General features: G+C 37.6%; 1 protein-coding gene across 4 annotated transcripts in view; it reads right to left on the bottom strand.

Moving 5' to 3' along the window:
• The window catches only part of Fancl (FA complementation group L), a 66,969-nt gene that overhangs the window by 10,849 nt on the left and 41,528 nt on the right, over window positions 1-14,592 (bottom strand). For all 4 annotated transcript variants that reach the window (XR_005871751.1, XM_005070358.4, XM_021227288.2 and 1 more), the window contains one exon: window positions 12,673-12,741. Coding sequence is in view for 3 of the 4 variants with exons in the window: in XM_005070358.4 (XP_005070415.1) it covers window positions 12,673-12,741 (69 nt within the window). In the remaining variant the exon portion in view is untranslated. The remainder of the gene's footprint in view (window positions 1-12,672; window positions 12,742-14,592) is intronic.

The following is a 14,592-nucleotide window of genomic DNA, read 5'->3' as shown; positions in this document are numbered from 1 at the left end:
CAGTTTCAGCCTTTCAGGTTTAAGGTTACAAGCATACAATCCATCTCAAACTGGTTTCCATATAAGGTAAATGATATGTATCTCATTTTATTCTTCTGTAACTGGATATCTTCTCTCTTACATCCTATCCTCTCTTATTCAATACAGTATGCAAAATCTTAGCTATAACAATTAGAAAAGAGAAGGACATTAAAATAGATAAAAGCAAGAAGTCAAACTTTGCCTATCTGATGATGATATGATTCTGTTCTTAGGAGAATCTGCTTATAGAATCTACTATCAAACTCTTAGATATAATAAAACTGTACAATAAATTGCATGATACAAAATCATTATAAAAAGTGGTCATCATATATACCAACAATGTAATCTCAGAGAGATAAAATTGGAAAAATATTACATTCAAAATAACTTAAAAATAAAAGAAAAAATAAATACCTAGGTACACATACTGTACTATCTACACTGGCAAAATGGTTATACTGGTAAAATTAACTACAGATTTAATGTGGTACTCTTTAAAATTCTGATGTCATAGTTTAAAAAAAGATAGCCTTATTTCATAGGTAAGAGTGGGGAAACTGAATATGAACCAGCAAAAGAATGAAATTAGACGCACATCTTTCAACTATTACAATATCATAACTTTGGAATTGTTATATGAGCTTGTAAAAATTGAACCTATTTATAAAATTGGTCCTGTAGAAGAAAGCATCAACTGCTTAGTATATAGTATGTGTTTACACTTTTCTAGCAAGTATTTTAAGACATACAGTTCTTAATTTTATATCCTCATAAAGGAAATATCAAATAGGAAAATATTAGAACCAAATTAGACTGTGAATATTGATATCATTAATATGTAAAGGGTTATTTAAAGCACCAGTATAATTGAAATGAACAGACATTAATATAAAATGGGTAAATTCCCTGACATCAACAAACATATGATCTAACAGAAATATTACCTTGTGAGTATAGACATCACTTCTCTAACTGCAGAGTTTCATGGTAAGAGAAGAAACAAGAGTTTCAGAGTTTCAAAATGAGAAAAAAACAAAACAAAGAAACAAACAACAACAAAAACCAAAGTGTCTGGAATATCTGAATTGTCCAAAGTAACTTTTCCTCCAACAGACAGGTAAATATTTTACAGATCCTATGCGACCTTAATCCATGCCCTTAACCTTTTCCAAAAGAACCAATCTTAGTTTCTTTATGAATCTGCTTGAACAACTTTAGTTTTTCACTGCTTCCTAGTTGAATGGTTTAACACACACACACACACACACACACACACACACGTGTGCGCCTGCACACGCATGCAGGGGCAGGGACACACGACACTCAACACAGAGACAGAAGGCTAAATGTTCCCTAAACCAATAAACTTACAGAGATGAAAAGTATCACAGAATCAAAGCAAGAACACAGACAGCTTTCAGCTAAACCTTATTATAGTGGGAGCAGAAATACTAAACAATGTCTTCCAGAATCTTCCACCACAGCTGTATATACATACATACATACACACACACACATATATATACATACATATATAGACATAAAGATAGAGAAAGGGAGATAGGGAGGAAGAGGAAGAGGGATAGGAGGAAGACAACGACTATAAAACATTATGAGAAAACTGAAAAATATCCAAAAGTAAAAAGAAATGCTGTCACTATTCCACCTACTTGCAAGTGTTCACAGTGAATGGCCACGTGAGAGGTACCCCATCCACAAAAATACTTATTTTAATGGAGACTAAGGTTGAGATAGAAAAGAGGTGCTAACAGTAACTCATTAGAGTAGCTAACTCTATTATGTGTGTTTTATGTAAGGTACTATAGTTGTGATAAAACACTGCCAGAGGCAACTTGAGGAAGTAAGGGTTTAGTTGCTTAGGTTTCCACATCACCATTTACCAGTGAATGAAATCAGGACAGGAACTCAAACAGGACAGGGACCTGGAAGCAGGAGCTGATACAGAGGCCATGGAGGGATACTGTCTACTGGCGTGTTCCCCATGGCCTGCTCAGCCTGCTTTCTTATAGAATCCAGGACCACCAGCCCAGGTATGGTTCCACCCACAATGAGATGGGCCCTCTCCCATCAATCATTAGTCAAGAAAACATCCTACAGGCTTATCTACAGTCCAATCTGATGGAAGCATCTTCTCAGATGATGTTCCCTTCGCTCATGACTATAGTAAAAGACAAAAGATGATCTAAAGAGAAATCAAGAGTTCAGATGACTATAGTTTGTGTCAAGTTGACATAAAACTAGCCATTGTGATGACTATAGGGAGGACAAGCACATAGTTTAAAAGACAGGAAGGGAAGTAAATTTTTAAATGACAGCTTATGTAGTATGAGACAAATGAGTAGGGAGGTTGATGGCGATTTTATTTGTTCCACGATGGATGATATAACTTTTAAAAAAAGTTTGTGCTCTGGCTTCTATCACAACATCTTCTGCAAGTGATGTGTGCTGAAGTCTAAGCTCTACAAACAAACCAACTAGCACCTGTTCCTGAAATTTGTGGAAATACTCTTACATATTAATACTTCTACAAATGAGCAGGGTGCAAGTAGAACTATGGTTAGTTCCTTCAGTCCACTGTTACTCCAACAGAAGTGTCAGAAAGCTGTCCAGCTTGCCACACAGTGAGCACAAGTCAAATGAACAACTGTGAGGAAGGTTACAATATTCTAGGGCCAAGAAAATCATCTCAAAGAAGCCTGTTCCTGATTTTTATGAAGCAGCCTAAAGACATCCGGCGGGTAAAATCCTTAGAAAGTCATATACTATTGTGTAGGTTTCCTTCAGTCTTGAGAACAACTGAGAAGCCAGATTCTTTTTAAGGCAAACTTTTACATGTGTGTACCCGTCCTTCAGCATCACTATCTCAAGTACATAACAATAACCATTCCTCCTGGCTTAAGGTGCCCCGCCCCAGAAAGCAAAGCCAAAGAAGGAATGGAAAAGGAGAAATACAGGAAGGATGGGCCAACAGGGTGGGCATCCTTTTGAAATGTTCTTGTGGCAATAAAGACACTGTGAGAGGATGAAGAAGTTCTCCTCACCACCCTCACCCCATCCCAGGAACCTTTATTTACTGGTGTCCACTCTCCACCAACTGATTGCCAAGGGGAGTGGGCGTGTTAAATCTCACAATCTCAGATGTGCTCTCCCACACACAGCACCCTAGTGGCTCAAAACGTCTGGATCTTAAAAGCCCTGGAAAGAGGGAGAATACACCATTACGAAGCTGAAGGAAACAACATGGCTGAGTGTGGCTAGGGAGCAAGGAAAGGAGGCAGCCAAGGGACATCAGCATGTAACACCAGTTCACTTCCCGCTAAGACCTCAGGTGTTTCCTCAATGCTCACCACAAGAATCAGTCTACAGACAGGCTTAATATTAACAAGAGGGTAAGACAGAATCTCTGCCTGCATGAAACACTGTTCATTTGGGGTTTCTTTGAGACCCAACAGTTCCTTATATGATCTAAACACAAGTACATTGTTAGAATATGAGTGGACACATACTCCCCTAACACGCAGGCTGCCTGTCCACAATCATATTAGCATCAGAAACAGTGATTTGGAATTTTGACAAAGTCCTATTATGAACTTGTTTCCTCCTGGATGCTGTTTTTTGATGAATAATAAGAAGCCTATGTCTGACCTAAGGTTTCAAAAATTTTCTAGGCTTGTTCTAAAAATTTTGGAGTTTCAGCTTTTATACTGTTTATTATCCATTTTGAGTTCATGTTTTCATGTGAGTCAGTTCAGCCTTTGGCACACAGACTCCAATTGTCTTCACATCATTTGTTGAAAAGATAGCCCTTGCTGTACTCATTGTAAATGCACCTTGTTGAACACAGATGTCTGTGAATCTTTTCTGCATTGTGTGTCTCAAGGCCCAAGTTGTCTACCTTTGTGACACCAGATTATCTTAAGAAAAGAAGATCCCCAAGTCTATAGACCAGATGTTACTCCCCCAATTCAGTTCTTCAGAATTGTTTGTCTATCAATATCCTTTGTTTTGATATCATTTAAAAATAATTATCAGACATGAAGAAATAAACAATTTTTATTGGGCTTATATAGAATCTACAGGTCAATCTGGAGAGAAATGACATCCTAGCAACAATGACTCCTACAATGTATAGACAAGGCTCTCTCTATCCATTAAGAATTTGAGAAAAACATGTGTAGGGACTTCAGCAGAAATGCAAAGGCAATCTTCTCAACAGATGTTTGACTACTCGTCATTAAAAACATGAAAATTAAAGACATTTAAGATATCATTAAATGTCCAACTAGTTAGCTAAAGTGAAAGAACCCGAGCATAACAAGGTAAGCAAGGAAGCCAACGAGCAGAAAGTCTCAAATACCATCGCCAAAAATGTAAAACAGCACAGCAATGAAAAATACTTGATATTTTCCTAGGGAGTTAAGGATACAACTCCTGTAATATCAAGCCACCTCTAAACATGTGTACAACAGAAATAAAAACATGCTCACCTAATGACAGACAGTCTTTAACAGCCCTGTTTTTCTATAGAAAAAATGTGTGCATGACAAAATTCAGGGATCATTTGATTGTGCAGTGTCAAGACAACCCCTGAATCTCTGGAGTGCCATGGAAGAGAGGGTGGACGGCTTGTAGGAGTCAGAGGACCAGGAAGCCTTCTGTCAGACTGTGTCTCCTAGGACAGGGAAGCTATGCCCACAACACCTCAACAACATGGCTGCCCAAACATGATCTGAACAAGGATGATCCCAACAGACATGCTAACATTGAATGCAGATGTCTACCAGGGTCTCACCTCTAGACAAAGAACTACAGGCAACTACTAACTTCTTAGAAAACGTGAAATAGGAGATGAGTACCTAACTGGCTATCAAATAGCAAATGGTCAGCCCTAAAATGAGAGGTATTTAAAAAAGCGAACAGGGGAGGACTTGGAGGGAGGAAAGGTATGGAGGAGAATAATGTAATTGTATTTCATTAAAATAAAAAGGGGTTAAATTGCATGTATGTGTGTCGTGGAAGTACAGCCTTGGGTGTCAATCCTTGCCTGGCACTTTGTCTGACACAGGATCTCCTTGTTTTTCTGCTTTATCTACGATGTTAACTGGCTTGCGAGTTTCCCCTCATAGAAATACTGAGATCACAGATGCCTTCACTACATGTCTAGATGACATGTGGGCTCTGGGAACTTAAAATCAGGTCCTAATCCTTGCCAGGCAAGCACATCCAGCCAGTGAGTCACTACCACAGCCTAAGCTTAGGAACTCCTGAAGGCACCTGTGTCCTCAGACAGGCGATTGACAGCATGTGGTGTATCCATAATACCTCCCAATAAAAAGCCTGGGCTATATGACATGCTGCAGCGTGGCTGTCCTCACAACAGCTATACTAAGGAAGGAAGCCTGTTGCAGGAAGTACACAGATGACACAAACAGTGACAAAAGCTACAGGAGAGATGAGGACTAAAGAGGGAGAGAGGGGATGTGACTGTGGTAGAAATGTTAGTTATCGTAAGAATGGAGATGATTTCATAGGCCGTTATTTGTCAAAACTCATCCAAATGTACATTTTCAATGTGCTCCATTTATTTCGTCAATTATAGCTCAATAAAACCAGCTCAAGAAATACTCATTGTGATCTCTGGACAGTAACCGATCCAGCAGCACTTTTTGCAATGTTTTCCTTAACAATTAAAACATGTGCAAAAATAACAATACTCTTTCCAGCTAAGGAAAGACAAAGGAGTATTTGGTTCATACACCCATGGAGATAATGAGATCTTATCACATACATAGTACAAACATTGGAGGAGGAGAACAACATATCCATGGGAACCATGATATTGGTTCTTGCCCCATAGCTGTTATTAAATCACTTTAAACTAGAAATGCACTTAAGCATTAAAGTGTGAATACCGCCGGTCTCCAAGTGCACTGCTTCTTATCTTGAAAGCATTTGTTACTTTCCTAATACCCAAAGAGAAGCAATACCATCAGTCACTTGAGCCGCTCTCAGAGTGTACCGCGTACCTCTTAAGCACTATTATTTCCAGTGTTTCCCTAATGTTCCCATAGTCCTGAAATGGGAGCTTTTGTGCTCTGATGACACTTAAATTAATAGCATAATTTTCTAGTACTTGCAACAGTTGCTTCTCATTCTGATTGCAGATAAACCCTATAATAACCATTTTTATCTTTATCTTTGGGAGATTCAAAGAGACTTACATATAATGTGAAAACATGAAGAGATTAAACTTCAGAAATTGAGATTTAATATGAACCGTAATATTTCTAACCAGGTATCTCTAAATAAATCTACATATCAACTGATTTGACTTTACCTGCATTTCCAATGATGTCCTCACCTGTATCTGTAGCTATATTTGTAACTGAACCTATCCAACCCTGTGATGTTTCCTGTTAAGTAAATCCATGAAGGACTTGCTGTCTCCCTAGTGCTGATATTATTTCACCTGCAACTATTTGTTCTTGTTCTTGATCTGTGTGAAGAAGATAATGTTCTACCTGTGGTAAATGCAGTAGAGTCCCCTCATGCTTAACAGGATAGCTGCAGCAATTTTATTAAGAAATAAAAGGTCTGTCAAGCTCATGTTGAAAGTAAGGAAGCACTTTGAATAATGCCCTTAGTCAGCCTGTGTTTTACACTATTAAAAAAATTCGAGTCAACTAGTTAAATATTAAGCTAATCTTATCTCTGTCTGTATGTGTGAAATGTGTAGTTTCTGTGTATATGCACATGTTTATATCTATATACCTATGTGTGTGTGTCACATGTGTAGTGCATGTGTATGCACACACGTGGAGGCCAGAGAGCAGCACCAGGTACCCTGCTTCATCACTCTCCCTTATTTTTTGAGACATCGTCTCCCAGGTTCTGCTAGACAGGCTGGCCAGCAAGATCCAAGGGTCAGTCTGTCTCTGCCTCACAGTATTAGCAATGTGGACAAGGGCTACCATGTGTGAATGACACATGGTGCTGGGAACTCAAACAGCTCCTCAGGCTTGTGCATGGACATTACCAATGGAACCACTTCCATGGACAACTAGCTATATGGAACTTTTCCTCACGCATACCAAGCATATAATTTTTTTAAAAACTGAAAGTAAGAACTAACAGACTAGTGTAGGCTTCTTATCTTATTCCCATAACCTGAGGCAGGGAGCTAACTGTGTGACAGCGCCTTAAAAACTCACAAGGTTCCATTGCCGCCACTGTCTCCCCTCCAGCTCTGCTTCCCTCTCCGCCTGCTTACTGACGTAGTTTGCCTTTTAATATTCAATCTCTGTCCTCCTACCTAAATGCATATCTTACTATTGGTATTTTAGAAATGGCAAGACATAGTTTCACATGGTACATGCACCCGGTGACTATGATTTTCTAACTTTGTGCCTTTGCATTTCGCTGCTGCTTCTTCCCCCTCCCCCCCCCCCCATTTAAGGCATGGCACTTTTCGAAGATATTATTGAAAAAGAAAAGAAGAAAGGCAGCTAACAGGCAATTGAGTTCAACAGACTCCAGGATCCTTTCATTAACTGCACTTTTTCCATCAATTACAGAATTTTAAAAATGGCTTCTCTCTGCTTTTGTCTTTTATTTTTATACTGCCAGTGACAAAAATAATATGCCAAGAAAGCAAAAGTTTATGCAACTTACTAACTCATGAGTAAAGCAAATCCTGGTTCCATGAATTTTCTGACCAAGGCAACAACGGAGTGCTGGGAGGAACACAAGGCTTGATGGCTTGTCACTCCAATGGCGTTCTTAGACCAGATAGCTGCACTCTGTGTGCTTGCTGAAGCTATGATTATAAGTAACAAAGTATATTTCCCTGAACATCTGTGAAGAGGAAAAGTTCATGTATGTATGAACTGAGACAAAAGGCAGCCAAGAAACTTGTATGAAATTATAGGGTTTAAGGGCCAAGTGTAGTGGCTTATCCTGACTGACAATCTATACACAGGAGACTGAGGCAGAAGGGTTACACGAAGTTTCAGAACTGCTGGAGCTACATAATGAGTTCCAAGACAGCCTGGGCTATCCTGTGCAGCCTGTCTCAAAAAGAAAAAAACCATCAAAACAAGGGTGAAGTGCACACTGAAGTGAAGTAAGGATGCCCAATGGCAGGTCTGCAGCTCTGAGGTAGACTGTTCCCTGCTGCTCAATGGGACTCTTTCTTTAATTACACTCTTCAGTCATCAGAATCGCCTGCCAGAGGCCCCATTGCTAGTGTCACTCTTCTTCGTCCATGGCACGGCCCCAAGAGGATCAGATTTCCCCATGGCAGAAACACACAGGCCACTGCTCATTGTATCTCATCAAACCTAAGTATTCCAACTGCCCATGGCAATGCTGCTTCCCCAGATCTGCACTTTATGACACATTTTCAGGTAGAAAACAGGTACTTTTGATTAGTCTGTGACCTAGACAAAATGATTTTCATTTTGTACTAAAAATCTGACATTAGCACACTCAAATCTATCTATCAGCTGACGATACTGACATATATGTTCTGTGTGCAGAAATCTTACAGGTAATGGATTTCACAGCACATGTGGCACGAGGCAGACACAAATCACGAGCACTTCTTACACTGTATCCTGAAAACTGAGCAAACACGGGGAGCAGCCGAGGAGCCCCCGACACTGTGTCTCTGGCACACAGCGCTGCAGCAGTAGCTGCAGCAGCCTTGCCCTTGCCGCTGATTCTCGTGACTCTGAACGTCCCCTCCGAGCCAGAATCCACTGGCTGGTGCTGATCATGCTGTGAGACACCTGCACTGGCTACTGGGCTTGTCATGACGCACAGAACCTACCATCTTCAGCTTGACACTGTGCACGTTATAATTACTCATCCAAATGAACATGTCAGAGCAGCAGCAGCAGACCTCTCATCAGGGCAAAGGAAAAATACATCACAACATTATCAGCCCAGCAGGAAGACGGGGACCATACGGAAAATCACCCATTTCTAACAAGGATGCCACAATGCCATGTCTGTTATATTACAAAAAGAAGGGAAAATAAAGATCTTCTGAGTTTAAAGTCCAGGAACACTGGAGCCAGAGAAGAAATGTACAGAAGCAGACAAAGACTTTGTAAAATCAGTTATGTGGACTCTATTTACACTGTTTTAATACAACTTTGTTACTAGACTACAACAGTAACAACCATTTGCTTAAGGATCGAACTATTTTAAAAAAATAATTTAAAAAAAGAAAGACAGAAAAAGAAACAAAACAAAACAAAGCACCTAAACCTGTAGGAGCAGAACTGCCCCAGTCAGTCTGTGAAGAAGCACCAAATGCAATGTTACTGTACCTTGAGTCTTACTTTCCAGAAACAAGCCAATATTCTAATGTTAAAGAGAATCAGAGTTCATATTCAATCACAAAAACATGCAAACAAAAATTTTTGAATCTTTTGGAATTTTAATTACATGTACTGTATTTCAAAAGAAAAACAAAGAACTGAAATGACCTCAGACAGATACAAATGAAGACATCTCCACACGGCACGTATAATGAAAACAGGAGGTTTAGATTGTTCTATGATACTTGAACATGAACAAATTCGAACTGCTAGAACAAACTGTAAGTTTCTGTCTTTTCAGAAAAAAAAGATATTCATTTTCTTTGACATACTAAAAAATCAAAACCGTTAAGACTGATATATGACCACTCTGAAAGTCTGACAAAACATATAACACACAGTTAGAACAGATGCCATGAAAAGATATTTACATTCTTTGTAACCAGGGAAGCATTAGTATGAAAACAGTATGAGAGATGCACATCTTCTAAAAATACTTCTAACAGGCAAAGATTATGAGCACAGCAATAATTATCGACTCTTGGTAAGAATTAAAGGCAGACTATGATCAAAATAAAATATGGTAATATAAGAATTACTACATGTGCCTGAATGTAAGTACAGACTTATACAACCAATTTTGGAAGACAAGCTGGCAGTATTTAGTAACCTCAAAGAGGCATATCCCATGTAACAGTTATAATAGGAATAATCCATACACAAATTCTCATACATATGCACTGGGAAGTACACAGAAGCATTCTATTGCAGGCTGATAATAAAAACTGTGGATAACTTTACCAAAGAAGTAGTAAACAAATTAACTGATTGATGGTCATAAAAACAGCATTTTAAATGAGTAAACTGACACACAGAGATGAGTATAGATAAATCAACTAAATGATACCAATTTAAAATACCCTACATTGAAATATAGCATAAGAATATGCATGGATAGCATAATTAGAATTTAAGGGAAAGAGAGTCCTGTTCAGAAAACTAAAGAACACAGAAGAAATGAGGCCAGTGTGGCTCCAAGAACATTTTATTTCTAATAGAAAGGGAGAGGATTTTAGATACACATCTAAAGCAAATGTGACAAAATAACACATGTCAAATGTGAGCTGTGGGTTAAAAGGAATCTTAATTTCTCTAGAACTCTGATAAGAATTCTAATATATTCTCCAAATTTAAAAAATATTATATTCCTTTTAATACTAATGGATCCTGTTTGCTTGGAGCTATTAGAAAACAGAATTTACAACAATCAAATCTAAAGTATTAATGGACTAATATCACATTAACTGCACAATCATAAGCCCAAGTTGTGTGTAAAGCAAGAACACCAAATCTAAGATAAACTATTCTCAAGCAGTTTCCAGTGTAGCAGTCAAAACTAATTTTAGTATCACACATACTCTCCATGACCTTTCAGGGAAACTTACACAGTATCCACAATAAAAAGAAAACTGAGAAACTCATCATTAAGACAGATAATAAAGTGTAAATTACACACAGCATCTTCAAAGGGTCATGCAATGTACATGCAGAGTCATGACCTCAAGGAAGTTTAACTGAAAGATGAGGCTTCCAGAGTCAAATGAAAAAGATGTTGCTAAAGGAAAAATAATATAATCTATAGGCAAATGAACTGTTGAAAAGAAACACTACTTTTATAAATTATGGGCTACATCTAATGTTAGGATAAATCATGAGGGGAACCTTAGTGGATTCCATGGCAGGTGAGGGTGACTGAGGCAGAGGGACAAACATGTCAGGCAGACAGAGCTTAAGTGAGAAGTTTTATTAGAAAGGAGAGGGGTGGAGCAGAAAAAAGAGGTAAAGAGACAGAGAGACACAGAGAGGACAGAAGAGAAGAGGGAGACAGGAAAAGTCCCGTCTGCCCCAGGACAGACTAATCCGATATTTTCAGTCATATTTAAAGTTTTTCATTTTCTTCTTTAAAAACAAGGACAACAAAAAAAATCCATTTTCTCTAGCTGAAATTGGAGAAGAGCAGGAAAGAGATTGGAAAGAGAAGAGTGGGAAGAAAGCGCGGGAAAGAGAGAGCATAAGAGGGTGGGGGTCTTTCTTTTAAAGGGGCCCTTTGCACTTGGGCTGACCAGGGTACCCTGAGTGCATTCTGCTAGGTGACAGGGACAAGCCAGCACAATGTCTGAATCCTTATATCTAGTACCAAAAGAAAATTACACTTTCCTTTTATTTTCTGTGTTTTACCAAATTCTACTGAAGAAAATGGGATTTTCTTTTGTTGTTCTTGTTTTTAAAGAAGACAATGAAAAAAATGACTTAAAATATCTGATTAATTATCTAAACTCTTACAAACCTATGTCCTCTTAAGCATTTCAAAATTAATTTATGGGCAGGTGACATGGCGCATTGGGCAAAGGTTGCCACTCAAGGCTGATAACCTGAGTTCAATCTCTGGAGCCTACATAAAGATGGAAAGTGCCAACTCCACAAATCTGTCTCTAATGTCCACATGTGCACTATAGCACACAACTGCCTGCACACATCAACACATACAATAATAAAAAGCATATTTTAAGAACCAGAATATAGCTGTTCATGGATATTTAAACACACACTTTTGCATATCTTTAAACAGTTCAGAACAAAAACATGGAGGACTTCCACTTAGGGAACACTTGCAAAGTGTCACTATGAGTTTGTTTTCTCCTACATACGCCAATTACCAAAACTGACTTGGGGCAAAGGAGGACAGTGAACGATCTCATCATGATGCTGTCCTGCCATAATTTTAAAAGATATTTTATTACTAATATCTCCTTCAAAGTATATAACATCTGTTTATATAAGGATTACAAAGGCATTAATCTCTATCAATGTACTAGGAAACTTACTTAGTCTAAGTAGGGTAAACACAGACACAAAAGACATAGTACAATTTACATTTCATCACCCTCTTATAAAGGATATACACATCATCAATATGAGCAACTTTATCAACATACAAAATCCCACACACTTACATTCACTGCTTTCTAAAGAGTTTTTTAAGGTTTAAATTTAACACTACACTGTACATCAGTACAACTTCTATATGTTTGCCTAAAGTAAAGAGATCTATATAAGTGTGTGTTCATGCTCATGTGTACAGAGAGAAAATAGATAGTAATTTTTGGAAAATATGAATTATTACAGGAGGGTTAACATAAATGCTTAAAAACAAATAATTTTATAATTTTAGACTCTAAAATGATCATTAAACTAGAAAGAATATAATATTCAATTATTGAAAATAATCTTTATTATTTACCTGTGGTGTCCAGGAAATAGAAAACGGAACAGGAAAATCTACAACACAATCTGGTGGCTCTACAGGATACTGTGAAAAAACATGAAAGTAGGTCATTCCTGTGTCTGTGTGACAGAAGCATTGCAGAAAACTAGACACATTATAAAAAGCATTATAGTCATAAACATAATATACTGCTGTAATAGTTATGGAATATATATATATAAAATATAGATACACATGCACATATTACAATTTTACTATTATAGTTGTATCAGGGGCTGATTAATAGCCACCCCATGCTTGAGAGATCCAAGGTTCAGTGATGAAGGGAATTCCAAAAAGTGCTGAGTAAGCAGCAGTGATCCAGGTTAGTATCAGAGATGGCCATATGATCTGAGGAGGGACCAAAGCTAACTGTCAGTTTTTCTTTAAACAGAGATTACACCAACTGAATTCAATGCCTCCTGTCACAAAGTTAATCTCAATAAGCTTCAGTCACCAACTGATTAGACAGTATCATTAAAATAATCAAAAAGTACACAACAATGATTATACATAGTGTCAATTTAAATGTGACTTTCCATAATATTCAACTATTCATATGAAGAAGAAAAAGGAAAAAAAACAAAAAACAAAAACAAAACACAATTAATGAAACATCCCTTACTTCACTAGGGAATAAACATTTAAGATTGGTAAAGTTATTAGAAAATTAACTAGTTGGTTATATAAAAAAAATGAGAGTCATAAAAACAAATCAGGTTTCTAAGTTACCAAAGATAAAAAATAGCTTTTATAATATTAAATTTCTTACTAGAGAATTATGTTTCAAAATCAATTAAAATATAATTCTGAAATCTTCACAGTCATTTATAAGTAAAAATACCCATTACTTGCCATTAAAAAGCTAAATTCCTTAAAAAAAAATCAGTTTAAAAAGTTTCCTAAGACAAACTATTCCAAGTTCCAGTCTCTACTCTTTAGTCTCTTATTTTTCATTACTTTCCTGGGGACATCATAGGAACAGAAGGAAGAAGAGGAGATGTAGTTATAACATTTCTCTTTAAGTAACTATATTTGAAGTCAATGTTTTCCAAGAAATTAATATTTTGCTATCAAGTAAGTGTGACTAAAATGAAACTAAGTATCAATTCATACTAATTAACTCTATCAGGCTATATAAAGTTAGAAACAAAATTAACACAAAGCCACAGAAAAAAATATTATACTGCTTAATCCTTCCACAAGAAAAAGAGCAGGTTAAGGAAAAATAGGGAATATTCAGATAACTCAAGATATTTCAGGTTATATTTCAGAGCAGGGGCTGTAAGCATAAAGGAAAAAACATGTACACTTTTTTTTCTTTAAGTTATGTGAGCTATCCCAGCACCCCTTCCCAACAGCCCCATCTCTCCACTCTCTGGCTCCAGCTACCACTTAACTGTTAACAATCCTCAATGAGACAGGTAACTTCTCAGGCTTGCACAGGAAAAAATGACAGAACTTAAAGTGTTACAATGATTCATTTCAAAAGAAAACAAAAAGCCAGGCAGTGGTACATTCCTTTAATCCCAGCACTCAGGAGGCAGAGGCAGAACTCTGTGAGTTCAAGGCCAGCCTGGTCTACAAAGCTACACAGAGAAACCCTGTCTCAAACAACAACAAAGATCCATTTCCTCTAAATTATCAGAAATCTTTAAAAGTGTGCAGAATATGCAGATGGCTAAGCAGGAAGAGGGACTTTCCATGAAGAATGATACTGTAAATTCAATCCGGGGACTCACATGGTGGAAGAGGAGAGCTGATTACCGAGAGCTGACCTTCATCATCTTTACCATAGAACACACACACACTGTAGAGTGATGACAGATAGGTAGATAGATGAGAGACAGATGAATAGAGACAGATGACAGATTACAGACAGGAGAGAGAGAGAGA

Source organism: Mesocricetus auratus, unplaced genomic scaffold (assembly GCF_017639785.1).
Source record: "Mesocricetus auratus isolate SY011 unplaced genomic scaffold, BCM_Maur_2.0 Super-Scaffold_100029, whole genome shotgun sequence".
NCBI classification, from domain to species: domain Eukaryota; kingdom Metazoa; phylum Chordata; class Mammalia; order Rodentia; family Cricetidae; genus Mesocricetus; species Mesocricetus auratus.
This window is presented reverse-complemented; position numbering and strand designations above follow the sequence as displayed.